General features: G+C 40.7%; 1 protein-coding gene across 1 annotated transcript in view; it reads left to right on the forward strand.

The window, feature by feature from the left end:
* The window catches only part of RAB2A (RAB2A, member RAS oncogene family), a 37,121-nt gene extending 25,049 nt beyond the window's left edge, over positions 1-12,072 (forward strand). The window contains exons 7-9 of the mRNA XM_088540170.1: positions 2,030-2,141; positions 9,896-9,964; positions 11,952-12,072. Of these exons, the coding sequence (XP_088396296.1) occupies positions 2,030-2,141; positions 9,896-9,964; positions 11,952-12,047 (277 nt within the window). The 3' untranslated portion in view covers positions 12,048-12,072. The remainder of the gene's footprint in view (positions 1-2,029; positions 2,142-9,895; positions 9,965-11,951) is intronic.
* Positions 12,073-13,013: the final 941 nt, after the last annotated feature.

The raw sequence follows: 13,013 nt of genomic DNA on the forward strand, positions 1-13,013 counted from the left end.
TGTGTACACAAAAATATACTACGTGCTTGAGATACGTAAGTACTACATAAGCTTGCATGCTTAGGTAAGACATCTGTAGCTGTTCCTGGTCTTAGTTTTTAAACTGAGCTGTAAATTTTTAATATATTGTGTTCTGCTCATTTGGCCATGTTTGTATCTTACAATATGCTCACTGCCTACAACTAGCCCAGTAATTATCCCAGTTGTAACTAAAGATGATTTAAACAGTGAGTATGCTTAGATTATGTAGAGGTGATGATGCTACGGGAAGTATTTTTTTTTAAGATGATTCTTTAAAAAGCATTGTTTTCAAGCCTCAAAGAGGAAGACGGGGAGGAAATGCCTTTAACTGCCTTGCATTGTACTAAGAGCATTTTGTAGGACATAGGAACAGGGCGTTTCACTTGAAACTGATGGAAGCAAGGACAGGGAAACTAGTGTAAGATTTTTGAAGGAGTAAACTTTCTTTGTAAGAATCCAAAAAGTTTATCTGTAACACTTTTGTGCTAGTGACTCTTTACTAGATTTGAAAAACGTTGAGAACTTAATCTGAAATATAGTAGTTGGTTTTTGAAAACAGTGGAACTATTAGTAGTAAAACATTACAAATACTATACTTAATCTTCTTTCCAGAACAAAACATAGCTATATTGATCTAGTAAGACCAAATGCTTCGAATTATTGGAATGTGATGTATGGAGAGAGGAAGACAACTGTGGTTAGTAGAAGCAGTTAAAGCTCTTATACAGATATGCTAAGATATCAGTAGAGAGTTTAGACTGGGTTATCACTGCAGCTTTTGATGCAGTTGCTGTCCCTTAAATAATAATTAAAAAAAAAAAAGTTTATTTCTGTTTTAGTATTGAGATAATGCTGTACTGAACCAAGCCTTTAAATTAAAAGGTATTATTGAGGGTATAGTGGTAGTAACCAATGAATAAAACATTGCACAAGTTTGAAAATACAGTGTCAGACAGCTACTTCAGGAGCATCAGAATGAATACCTGTTAACTTGTCTTAAGCCTAAACTGACATACTGAGAATTCTAGCTAACTGAGCATCAAAATTGTTTTAAGAAAACTTCTCATATATTCTTAGCTCCAAATGCTCCATGTTCAAATGATTTGCTGAACAATCTTGAATCTATAATTCATCTAAACTAGCAGGTAGTGATTACAATAACAAAAACTTGGCTTACTATAAAATAGCTGCTGCAGTGAGTATGGCTGATTTTTTGATGTATTTGTAATTGTGAGAATGGCAGCACTGAAGCCAGTATTATACTTCTCACTGGCAGTCTAGCTGTAAATTAAATCCATGCATTTGCATGCTGTTTAATTTGGAACTGTGCATCTGAGAGCACACTTCTTTCACATCCACAATTTAAATGCAGCATTATTGTCAAAGTGTACTCAGTTACAAATGTACAAATGTACTTGCAAAGAGGAAAGGAGAGAAACAGTTCCTAAAGAAGCTTTAATAAGTAAAATGCGTTTCTGTAGTTTACAGAAATGAATTTGTCTTTGTGAGATATTTTTCTTTTAGTGAGCAGAAAAAAAAATGAACTAGTTCTATTTTTTGTAAAAGTTTTCTTAATGATATTAAGAACTGTTATCAGTTCAGCTTTTGTAGTGTGGGTAACTACATAACACTTTACTAAAAGGAGTGATAGTTATCTGAAAATATATTTTCTAAACTTAATATTGAAGGAAGAACTAGATAAGCATACATGCATCCGGTTGAAAGCTGTTTCACTGAAATCTGTGGTAAGATCTATGTCAGCTGGGGTTGACATCTTAAATGAGATTCCGTGGCTTTATATAGTAGTGTATATAGTTCATATGCTGTAGGTGCAATGTTTCTAGTAATTCTGCTTAATGTAAATACTTCAGTAGATATGAATATGTACATAAGACCTAACAGGGGGAATGTTGGCTTATGAGCATGTCTCTGGAGAATGATATTTATGATATTTACACATGTTGGACCATACAGGTAACTTGGGTTGTTTGTTTGTTTTCCATCTTAGTGATTTAGAATCTAGACGAGAAGTCAAGAAGGAAGAAGGTGAAGCATTTGCACGAGAGCATGGACTGATCTTTATGGAGACATCTGCCAAAACTGCTTCTAATGTAGAAGAGGTAACTTCACTTAACACTGACTTTTTGTGTTTGTTTTTTTGTTAAGTAAAAACAATTGTTTTGAATCACAATCTGTAACTTGTGCAGATCCTCTAGGTTTGAGATTCTTTAACTACTCCATAACTTTACATTATTATATAGAAAATATCTATGCTGTATGTGATTGTATGGCACTGATCAGATTGCTGAGCCTCTAGTAGCTTGTCTAATATTTATTCTTTTAAAAATATTTGGATCAAGGAAATCAGGGTACATCTGACTGTCTTGGAGTGTGGAAGATAAAACTGGATTAGGTTACTGTCCAAAGCAAGAGGAATATTCTGTATCCCTAACATATGTCAGTCTAAGCTGTTCTTAAAGACCTCTTAATATTTCACAGCCTTTCCAGGCAATCTCATGTAATTTGGTATTCTTTATTGTAAGGCAATCATCATCTTTCCCCTCAAATATTTAGAAGAAATCTTCCTTGCTACAATTCATGTATGCACTTTCTTGCTGTGTCCTCTACAGACCTGGGGAAGAGATCATTGTCTTGCTTGCCTGCTTTGTATTTGAATAATGTAATACTTTTCATTCTTCTCTGTTTTAAAAAGACTTATTTACTCTACATTTTGCTGATAGCTGATGTTTGTGGACATCTAACAGTTCTTGCATATCTGACTTAAATTTACCCCTCACCTTTCCTGAAGGACAGTGGACAAAGAACTCCAACGGAGATATTCAAGTTACGTAGAGTAAAAAGATTATTTCACTCATCTTACAGGCCATACTCAGTTTTTACAGCCTAGATTATTCATCTATTGTGCAAGAACATGACATTGTTCAGCTTCTCTTACTGTATAGTTCATCCTTCCTTTTCCCTAAAATTGCCCGAGTGCAAAATAAACGCATCAATAATAGGGTTTATACAATTCTTCCACCCATTTGAGAGAGATATTTAGATCAAATCAAATCTCCGGAAGCGTGTGTGCTTTTTGCTGCTGTTACTTTTTGGTTTGGTTTTGTTTTACAGAATTGCTTTCATGGAAGTTTCTAAGTCTCTAGTCATAGCTCACTGATTTTGGTGCTTTAGATTGGCTTCTTGAATCATCAGTTTTTAAGGTAGAGAGGAGAGCTTTCAGGTCAATTCCAGAAACTGAGACACATTCTTCCTGGTGGGGGAAAAAATAATAATTTCATAAATGCATAAGTGTTCTGAATTTCTTTCTTTGTAAAAGAGCATAAGCACTGCAGTTCTTAAAATTCAGGCTTTTCAGGGCTGCTTATATTGTTTTATCAAGTCGTTTGTGTTTATAGAAAACCATTTAGTTTTGCAATGTTTTTCCTTGGTGTTTGTCAACTTTGTGATCATTATGGAATTTATATCCTTGACGGATAAGGAAATTCTATAGCAAGTGACTCAATTTTGATAATTTGTGAGAGTGAGACGCTGTTAGCTTTGTAAAGGCTACTGTATTATTCTCTGGTCCTACATTGTCTAACCACACTCCACACTTTCTGAATAGCTACTTTAGTGGGGAAATTCCATTAATTACTGATTAATTCTGTCTTATTAACTTGGGATTGTTTACTGCCTGAGCATTTCCACAGCCGTCTAGATCAAGATATGGTGTGCACTTCCTAACTTTGTCTAGCATGCAGTTAGACTGGAGGGAACTGCAGCAAAGGAGCTGGTAACTGCGTGCTCCTGGTACTCAGAGTACAACGCTGGGCTACCGGGGACATTCAGGAGGGGCCCTGTAGCAGTACAAACCCCCTGATGCTGGATGAGGCAAGGGAGCAGATCTGCATCATCAAGTGTAAGATGTGAAGTTCTTGTGGTCCTAGCCAGTGCCATTCGGTTAAAGGCTGCTCATGTTCCATGTGGATGTGTTACTGGAACAAAGCACATGGACATCTGCTCCTTATGGTGTACCAGAAGAAGGTAAATGGCCAGGGAGACTTTTTTGTAATGGATTTTTTTCATCACTCTAGTTGGAAATACTTCACTTCCCTCTGATGAGTGACAGTGCAAGTCTGTGGAGACAAAGTATGGTCAGTCCAACACGGTTTCTGACCCACTTTGTTGAATTACCTTGCTTCATGTCATGAACATCTACTATAGATGTTGCGGTGTAATGGTAGAAAGTCTCCAGCTGTTTCAAAGCCACCCAACTCTGGTTTAGCTGTGTCCTTTAAATCACTTCTGTTTTATGTTTTCTACCACTATCTGGACTCAGACAAGGCAGTAGGTTGTCCTGTATCGTGCTTGCATCTTTAGATCATGCAAAAATATTAACAGGAATGCTTAGCAGTGGTGAACATCCTGCTAGCTGTTCATCTCGTCCTCAGCTGCTCAGTAGCGTTTGTCCTGTTCGCCCAACAGGTACCTGGGAGTTGGGGACAGGCAGTAGGTGTGGGCTTGCCATAGCTTCCTTGGAGGTTTCCAAGACTTCAGTTTGGTCACAGGCTTAAGTCATGGTGCTTAGTGTGGAATGTGGTGGGGTGAGAAGAGTTCCTGAATCATTAGGAAGATAAAAGGATTGTTTACATTTTTTAAGGTATAGGTTTACCTTAGCTGCTGTCACAAGGCTAGTCTGACTAGCAACTTTGGCTGCACTGTATTTGTCAAAGCATTTTTCCTTTTCCTTGAGTTCCTTTTAGCCTTTGTCTAAAGCCACTAGAATAGATAACCAGCTAGCAAAACATAACTCGTTTTGTTTCACTTCTTTTTTTCAGTGCACTCTAACAGCATCCCAAAGCAAAATAATCATGCTTGTGCTTGTTTTAATCAGAATGCGGTTACTTTCCCACCTTACATTAAAATTACACATAATAATTTGTTTATTCCCTCATTTACAAGAGGAGATTAGGATGCAGGTCAGAGCTTGCTGACCGTGTTTCTTCTTGTTTGTGTTTTTTTTTTTTTTTTTTTTTTTTTCTTGGACAGTGTCTAAAATCTCTAAAGTCAGAACAGAATCATGTGCATAAAGGCAGTGTATCCATACAGTCTTCTATGGGGTGCCTTAGCTGATCCTGTATCCCCAGAATATCCCCCTTTAATGAGACAATAAAGAGGTAAAGATTCCGAGTTGCGTTAGGAAACCCGAGTAACTTTGGGTTGAACTCCAGCCTGCTACTCCAGACTGTGCCAGTGAGCAGAGTTTGGGAAGAAACAGAATTTCTAGTCCATGAAAGTTTGGGGTTTTTTTTCCTTTTATTTTTTGGTTTTGTTTTGTTATGTTACATTGGTTTTGACTGTATTAAAACCACTGTTTGTTTAAACTTTATTGAAATAGAAATTCCTCAATCCTTTAGCCACCTGGTGAACTGATGCTTTGGCCAGTGACAAGGTGGAGGTAGGTGATGTTGCTCATGAGAGTCTCAGCCTTGAGGAAGGGAAGGGGCAGGGCATGGTCTCTCCTGAACACTCTCCTTGGACCTTGTCCCTGCTCCCCAGGAAGTTCCTGGGGCTTGGGGCTCTTTGAAGTGTAATCAGAATACAAGGTCTCAGTTGGTCTGGAGGCCTTCAGCCTTTGAGAGCCTTGAGACAGTATTGTTTTGATGCTATCTGCCTGCCAGGACCATAGTCCCCTGGCTCCCTAGTTCTGGGTCATGTCCCTCCATGTAACTCTTCCAGTGCCCCAGGCGTCTTTCCGAGCGGTGGCTCCATGCGGTGTGGTGCGCGCAGAGCAGCAGGACGCTCTGCGGGAGGCGGCCGTCGCACCAGAGCCCGTCCACGCCGAGGCGCCACGCGCCGCCTGAGCCCCTTTGTGGGACGCGTTCCTGGCGCATCCCTCGGTGCTGGGGTCATCCAGCGGCACAGAGGTGTGCCGCTCTGCGGTGGGAAAGCGGGAGGAGACCCGAGGCCCTGGCGGAGCTCTGCGCTGAGGGCCACACTTTGGAAGCTGTCGGCTCTGCGGCCCTCGCGGTGCCCTCAGGATGCGTCCGCCCGGAAAGCAGCCCCAGCGCAGCGCGGAGCCGAGCGGAGCGCGGCCGCCGGAGGGCAGCATGGGACACGGACAGGGAAGGCAGAGCCCGAGCCCTGCGTTTGAGCAAAGAGGGACTCGTAAAACCAGGGTTTGGGACAGCATCGGCGATTAGCTCGCGTGTTTGCTGTGTGCTTGGCCTGTAGCAAAGTCCTTGCACGCTCATGGTGGCAAGAGCTTTCTGGGGTAGAGAAGTGATGAGACTGCAACTTGCAAATGTGGCTAATACGGCTGTGCAAGGCATTTGCCTATTTTGTCACATCCGTGCCACATGAAAACATAGCTTTTGTGACTTGCGTTCTCGTGCCCTTAGCATAAGACCGCTGCCACTGCTTGATGCAGAGGTAGCGGTAGTTTATTCCCTTATTTCCTGAGGTGTTTTCACCAGTAATGGAATTTGTTCTTCCTGGTTTTGTCTTGGGGAGGGTTAACCTATATGGCTTATTTATTTGGTGTGGCAAAATGGATGTCGTAGTTGATTGCATTTTGTGTTCAGTGTATTAAGATTATTTTAAATGCAGTGCCTGCATTGCTTAGTTTCTTTATTTCTTTTTTTTTCTTTTTTTTTCTTTTTCTCCTTTTTGAGGTGAGCACTGTGAGATGTCTTAACTCCCATTAAGCAGTGTGATCTAGGAAACTCCTAGTGCATGTTATCTAATGTGATGTTACCTTAAAGACGCTGCTGGACTGTGACTCAGAAATCGCTGTGTTTGCACATGGCAGCATGCAGACCGTGTCTTAGAGGACTCCTCATCCCACCTGTGAAGTGGGATCCCAGCAATGTTCAGCATCTCATCACTATTTGAGAACATACCTGTGAAGCACAACAGAAAAATATTTTAAATAGTAAAAAAATACTATTTAACTGGTTTGCAACTTTTTCTAATGCTATATGCAGTAGTCTCTTAAATTGGAAGTCAAACCAAGAGCTAAAAATCAAGAGCTAAATACCAGATGTAGATATTTTTCTGCAGTTTTGGTGCTTTCTTTTTCTAAGCTACATTTGAGGAAAAGTTAAATTTATAAGCTTAGAAACCTGGTATACCGTTTTTGCAAAAGGGCCCTTCCTGTTAGGGATAGTGGGATGGGTAGCAGGGCCTTGCTGCCCTTCAGGTGATGTGAGCATCGAGCAGGTTGAATCCAGCACTGCCTGCCCAGAGGGGGAGAAGTAACGTGGATGGACTTGAGCTCCTTTAGCACGGAGGTGTCCAAGTGTCTCCGCATCCAGTGGGAGCAGCGTTGCCAGAGGGTACGGATCAACCCGGCATGTTGGTCGGCAGCGTGAGCCCGTGCGGGCCTCGAGTTGTGGGGAAGGGGCTGCACTGCAGGGCGCTCCAAGCTGGCACCCCAAGTGCTGCCGCGCTGCTCGGGGGCTGATAAATCCAACCTGGCTTTGGAGGGAAGCAGCTCTGTCTCTGCACATCCGTGGCTCATTTAATCTGCAGGCTGGATAAACTGCACCTAGACTGAGAGCCTACAGTATACGGCACATTCTGGGTAAGGGGGAGAACATGCGGTGTGTAAAGTCAATTTTTTAAATAAGTCAGTTATACTGAGTTTACCTTCCTGTCCTTGCTAATTGGGGACTAATATGCGATGCCAAAATCTGATATGTATAACGTGCTTAAAGCAACTAGATTGGTGCTTCAGTAGGGCTCCCAGGCATTTATTTTAAGTCCGCTTACACTTTGAAACATAAACTAACTCAAAATAAATGGATGCAAAACACTAGAGCTGGGCACTTTGCCATGCAGAATACTAGTTTGTGCTGTGTTTATGGTAGTATTTGCACCACAGTCACCAATGGCAATTTGGTAAATCAGATTTTTGTCTTCGGATAACAGAAACGTTAGAAAGGGACAAAGTAGGCTATTTCCGTTTCTCCCATCCACCATTTCTTAAGCAATATACTTAATACTAAAGCAGGCTAATGGCTTGTGTTGAAAGTTACGGTACCTGGGCAATAAGTATGTTGAAAAGGTATCATATAGAGACAGCCAAACACCCTGTGTTCCCCAGTGTGTTTTCAGGGAGGGGGATGACAGATAACATTCTTACAGTGATCTGTTCTTGAACATAGCATCCAAAAGGTAGTTTCTATTCAGTTGTTAGTTTGGAGTTTGTGTTCTGGCAAAATTCTGATTGTTTTTTGTTGATCTAAAGTGATTCTTATGCATCTCATTTAACTTCTATGAATTTAATTCCAAGAGCCTTGGCGTGCTTAGCGAATGCATTCTAGAATTGTGAAAGTGCCAATTGTTAAGTGCTTGTTTACATGAAGTTATCATAACACATTTTTAAGACTTCAAGCTCTGTTTAATGTCCTACTCGAATGGGAGCAAGCAAGTATCTTCACAGATTCCAGCTGTGTGCATTTCCAAAGTTTTTGACCTCTACCTTTCATTAGTCCCATGTACGAGACAGCTATAATAATTATTGTGTAATCAGAAACCAAGATAAGTTTGCATTTTCTTCTTATATTGAAAACTTCAATTTCTGAGGAATGTGAATCAATTCATAATTGGCTGAAAGCCAGTTTCTTCTCCTCAACTCTAACGCGTGTTTGAAAAACGAACTCACTTCCTAAGTGCCTTGTGAATCTACAGTGATTAATTCTTCTCATTATTTTGCTGCAAATTCTCATGACCCTCTGTGATGATTCGATCACCCACTTAGAGTTTATGCATATTCATATCTCCCCGCTCCTGCCGCAGTCGTGCGAGTCTCCTTCACTGGCTGTGCTCGTGCTTGGTGCAGTAATTGAGCTGCAGTAGATTGATTACTCTGGGGAGCTGTAAGGCCTTTAAAGGTGAAAACATATCAGTCCTGTTAATTAGGAAACAAAGCTCTGGTGGCAAGTTCAGCAGTCAAATGCTTCCAGTGTAGAAATGAGGAAAGGTATGATTTGTTCCTCTCCGTGAACCCTGTTTGCTTTTTTTATATTTGAATTAGGTCTGTGTTTGCTGTAATAGGCTCCTGCATATCTCATATGACTGTGTGGTGGTGGTATTTTGAAGCAAAAAGAACTATAGATTTGAAATTGATTGTAATTATTAGCGGATGTCAATCACCTCTTAAATTATACATTATCTTAGGCATTATGTGACCTATAGCATTCAATGTGAGCTGAAAAATGGAATCATTGCCTGTAAACCTTAACCAAACCCATTTATATCGTTCATTCTTTCAGACCAGAAAGTCTTTTTCTGAAAATCTGTAATTTAAATTCAGAAAAAAACATAATAAAACCTAGAATCTCTTCTTTCTCCTGCTAAGATGTCTATTGTCTGACACGTACAAGATTAATTAAAGAGAATGCATTCTTAACATTAGGTGAATATTAAATGATAGCATAAGGTTTCATCCAGCAGACAGCATCCTTACATCATCATTGTAAGTACCCTGTGGTTTTATGTTGCTAAGCACTCTAATCTATAGTGGCCTATTACAAAGATATTAAGGGTAGGGGAAACCATCTGCCACACAATCTATCCATAAGGGTCAGAAATAAATAATTTAAAAGTAATTTATATATCTTAAAAACCACTTTTTCCTCAGTAATTACTGGACAACAGATTGCAGCATACAGATGTTAGGAAAACGCCACCTTTCTTGCAGACAGCAAGCGATGTGCTGCTGCTGCAGGATGGAGCCCTCGTACCTGCTCCTGCCGAGCTCCCTGAAACAAGTGCCCTGAGGATGGGCTCTTGTTCGTGCGGCTTACGCTGAAGGATAACGTATCTGCTGGCTAATTCTTTCTATTTTCCCTTTTCCTCTCTATTTTAGGCATTTATTAACACTGCAAAGGAGATCTATGAGAAAATCCAGGAAGGAGTTTTTGACATTAATAATGAGGTAATTTTCAGTACTGTAAATGTTTCTTTATGTACAAAATGCCTTTTCACCCAAAAGTTGGAGAGTAAAATACTTGTCCATTCCACTTGGATGTAGAATTGTCTGCCACTGTGATAAAAATGGATTAAAATAAGTGACCCTATCCATCCATGAAGCATCGCAAAATAATATAAATCCCCAAAAGAGAAGAAAATCCACTTTCATCCACTTCTCCATATGGTGTCATCTGTTTTCAAAGATAATTTTCCGCTATGTAAATGGGGGACCATGTTGATATGCCAGATGCACTCCGTGAGCTGTCCAGTGCAGGGGAGGGGTTGCTTTGAGAGTTACATAAAAGACTTTTGAAATGTTTCTGGTTTAGGTGGCTGGATTCAGTAGGGAATACAAGATTAGCCATTTTGCCTATGCACATTACTCAAATGACAGATTATCGTGCCCTGTCTCTTTGGGTTATCTGGGAGGAGGTTGGGGAATGGGGAGATGCAGGGACTGATTCTGTAATGAACGAGTCTAACAATCAACAACACCTCTTGAATTTTAAAATGATTGTCCCGTTGAAAATCTTGAGTAGTTAGGAGATAGATTCCTGGCCATAGAAAGAGGAGGTTCAAATTCAGTGGTTGGAAGTGGCAAAATTAGTAGGTAAACTCTCAGTTTGGTAATACTTGCATCAAAAAGTAATGCCACATAAGTAGGTGTGAATTCTCATGTGAAGTGGCGAGTCGCTCCTGGTGCACAGTTCTTAACCTCTGTGTCCATCAAGTCCCTGCCGAGGTGCTTGTGTCTGCCCTGGGAATAGGGGTCTCCTCCGCAGGACTCGGCCTGAGGCCCCTCACTTTTGCTTGAGGAAAACGAGCAAACAACAACAACAAACTATGCGTGTAATGTTTTGGTGCAGCTCTATTTCAATTCAGTTTAGTGATGGAAAGCTTAAAACTGTCTGCAGGGCTTTCCCTGAAGTTGCAGAAAATGCACTCAGTACTGCCATATAAATTAGGCAGTGATGGGAGTGTCTGGAAAGGCTGCTCGTTGTATCTGTCGAGTTTCATATAGGAGCTGGCTGCTTTACGGCGCCTTATGGAGCTCTGACTGCAATGTGCTGTCAAGAGCCAACAGGCCGTGCTCGTTCCTTGGCTTTATGCCAAGTCTGACTCCTTGATTCTTCAAGAAGTTGCTACCAGCCCAGAGGGGGCAAAACCAATGAGCCATAGGGCATGCTTTTTATTAAAGAGGAGTCAAAGAGCGAAAAGAAACCACATCAGCTGCTGTCAATACTGAGCTAGTGCCAGAAACCCCAAGGCTACTACTGTTGCAGAACAACTGCCAAGCACTATAAATCTGAGATTTACTGTGACGCAAAGTTTCCTTAAGAGCTTAATTTCTGAAGCTACTGTATTACTTTTCTCAAAGTGCTGTATTTTTAGGTAAAATCCACTTGAGGGAGTGAGGGTTAAGATATAAGTGTGATTTTGATGAATGAAAGAGCTGCGCTGTGTGTGGGTTCTTGGCAAGTAGCCACGTCTTTCGGGATCATAGAAATTATTGATGACACAGAGCACTCGTGTGCCCTTAGCCTGTACAGCTGATTCAACACAGAGAGAAAGGCTGGCTAGAGGAAAAGTTTTATACTAAACTAACAGAGGCTTTAGTAGGAGGGGAGGGTTATGTGTTCCTGGAAAACGTAATGTGGTCTTAAAGCCTACTATAAAGTAACATTTAAATATTGCTCTTGCTCTGTGTTTTCGTGCTAGGAGTTAAAGAATTTAACATGGAGAGAAATTTAAATCAGAAGGAAAGCATCTATCTTTTAAGTCCATATTTCATTGCCCAAAAGGCATTGCTTTAAAAAAAAAAAAAAAAAAAAAAAAGTTTTCCTTTGCATGTGAAAGGGTAGCTTGGTATTTGACCTCCTACGAAACAGGCGAGGCTCTCGGTCGCGCTGCTGCTGTAAAATCATGACCGTGGGGCTTAAACTGTGTTCCAGGCCAACGGCATCAAGATCGGCCCTCAGCACGCCGCGACCAACGCGACGCTCGCCGGCAGCCAGGGGGGACAGCAGGCCGGCGGGGGCTGCTGTTGAGCCCCTCGCGGCTCCCCGGCTGCCGCCCGGGGCCGCCGACCCGAGCGTTCGCCCTCCCCTTCCCGCCTGCCCCGCTCGCCTCCACTTCAGCTCCACTGAGACATGAAACTTGTAAGTTGGTTTCCTGTTGCAGAAGAAGACTTTATCCTTCAAATTCTTGTATAACTTTGAATAAATGGTTAATGTTCACTTAAAGACAGATTTTGGAGATTGTATTCATATCTATTTACCTTTGATTTCTAGGTCAATTGATGTGATTATTTTTGTTAAATGTTGTCTTGTGCCCTTGACTACGAACTGAATTGTATTAAACACTACAAAGTCATCTGAGTATTTTAATCAGTTTGTGTAGTTAGGTTTCCCAGCTCCTGTGGTTACCTAATGTTTAATATTGTAGAGCTGTCCTTAAGTTTTTTCTTTTTGTTTTTTTTTGTCAATTTTGAAGGCTATGAAGAGAAGCAGAAGGACTCTTTTAATTCTGTATTTATCACTTTCTGTATATATAGTTTAATAACCTGCTTGGGTGTACTTGCCAAGCTAGAATTCTTTAATGCATTTGCATAAATTCTCTACTACTTAGCTTGAAACTACAGAAGCATTATTAGACATTGCTTGGACGTGAAATTTTAAACCTTTCGACATTATTAGCATGTTCATCCTCCCCTGTCATTATCCTGAAGTCCAAAAAAATGCTTAATGTATATTACTAGAGGCTTCATACATGCTATCTATTTTAATGCCAAATGTTTGCTGTTTGCCCACAATTTCCACAGCACCTCTTCAGAAATGGATTAGCTGTTTGCCTTAATGAATGTGAGAGGTAAAAACAAGAGTATGAATGAAAAACACAGGAGGAGTTGATAAAATGGCACATTATTAAACCTTTAATGTTCTTTTCTTGTTTACCACTTGATTTCTAAGGATATTTTTCATGCAAGGGCAGTTTTTCAACCTAATTGTACAGTG

Source organism: Tinamus guttatus, unplaced genomic scaffold (genome assembly GCF_059628265.1).
Source record: "Tinamus guttatus ecotype Peru unplaced genomic scaffold, ASM5962826v1 Tinamus_guttatus_pri_ptg000056l, whole genome shotgun sequence".
NCBI classification, from domain to species: domain Eukaryota; kingdom Metazoa; phylum Chordata; class Aves; order Tinamiformes; family Tinamidae; genus Tinamus; species Tinamus guttatus.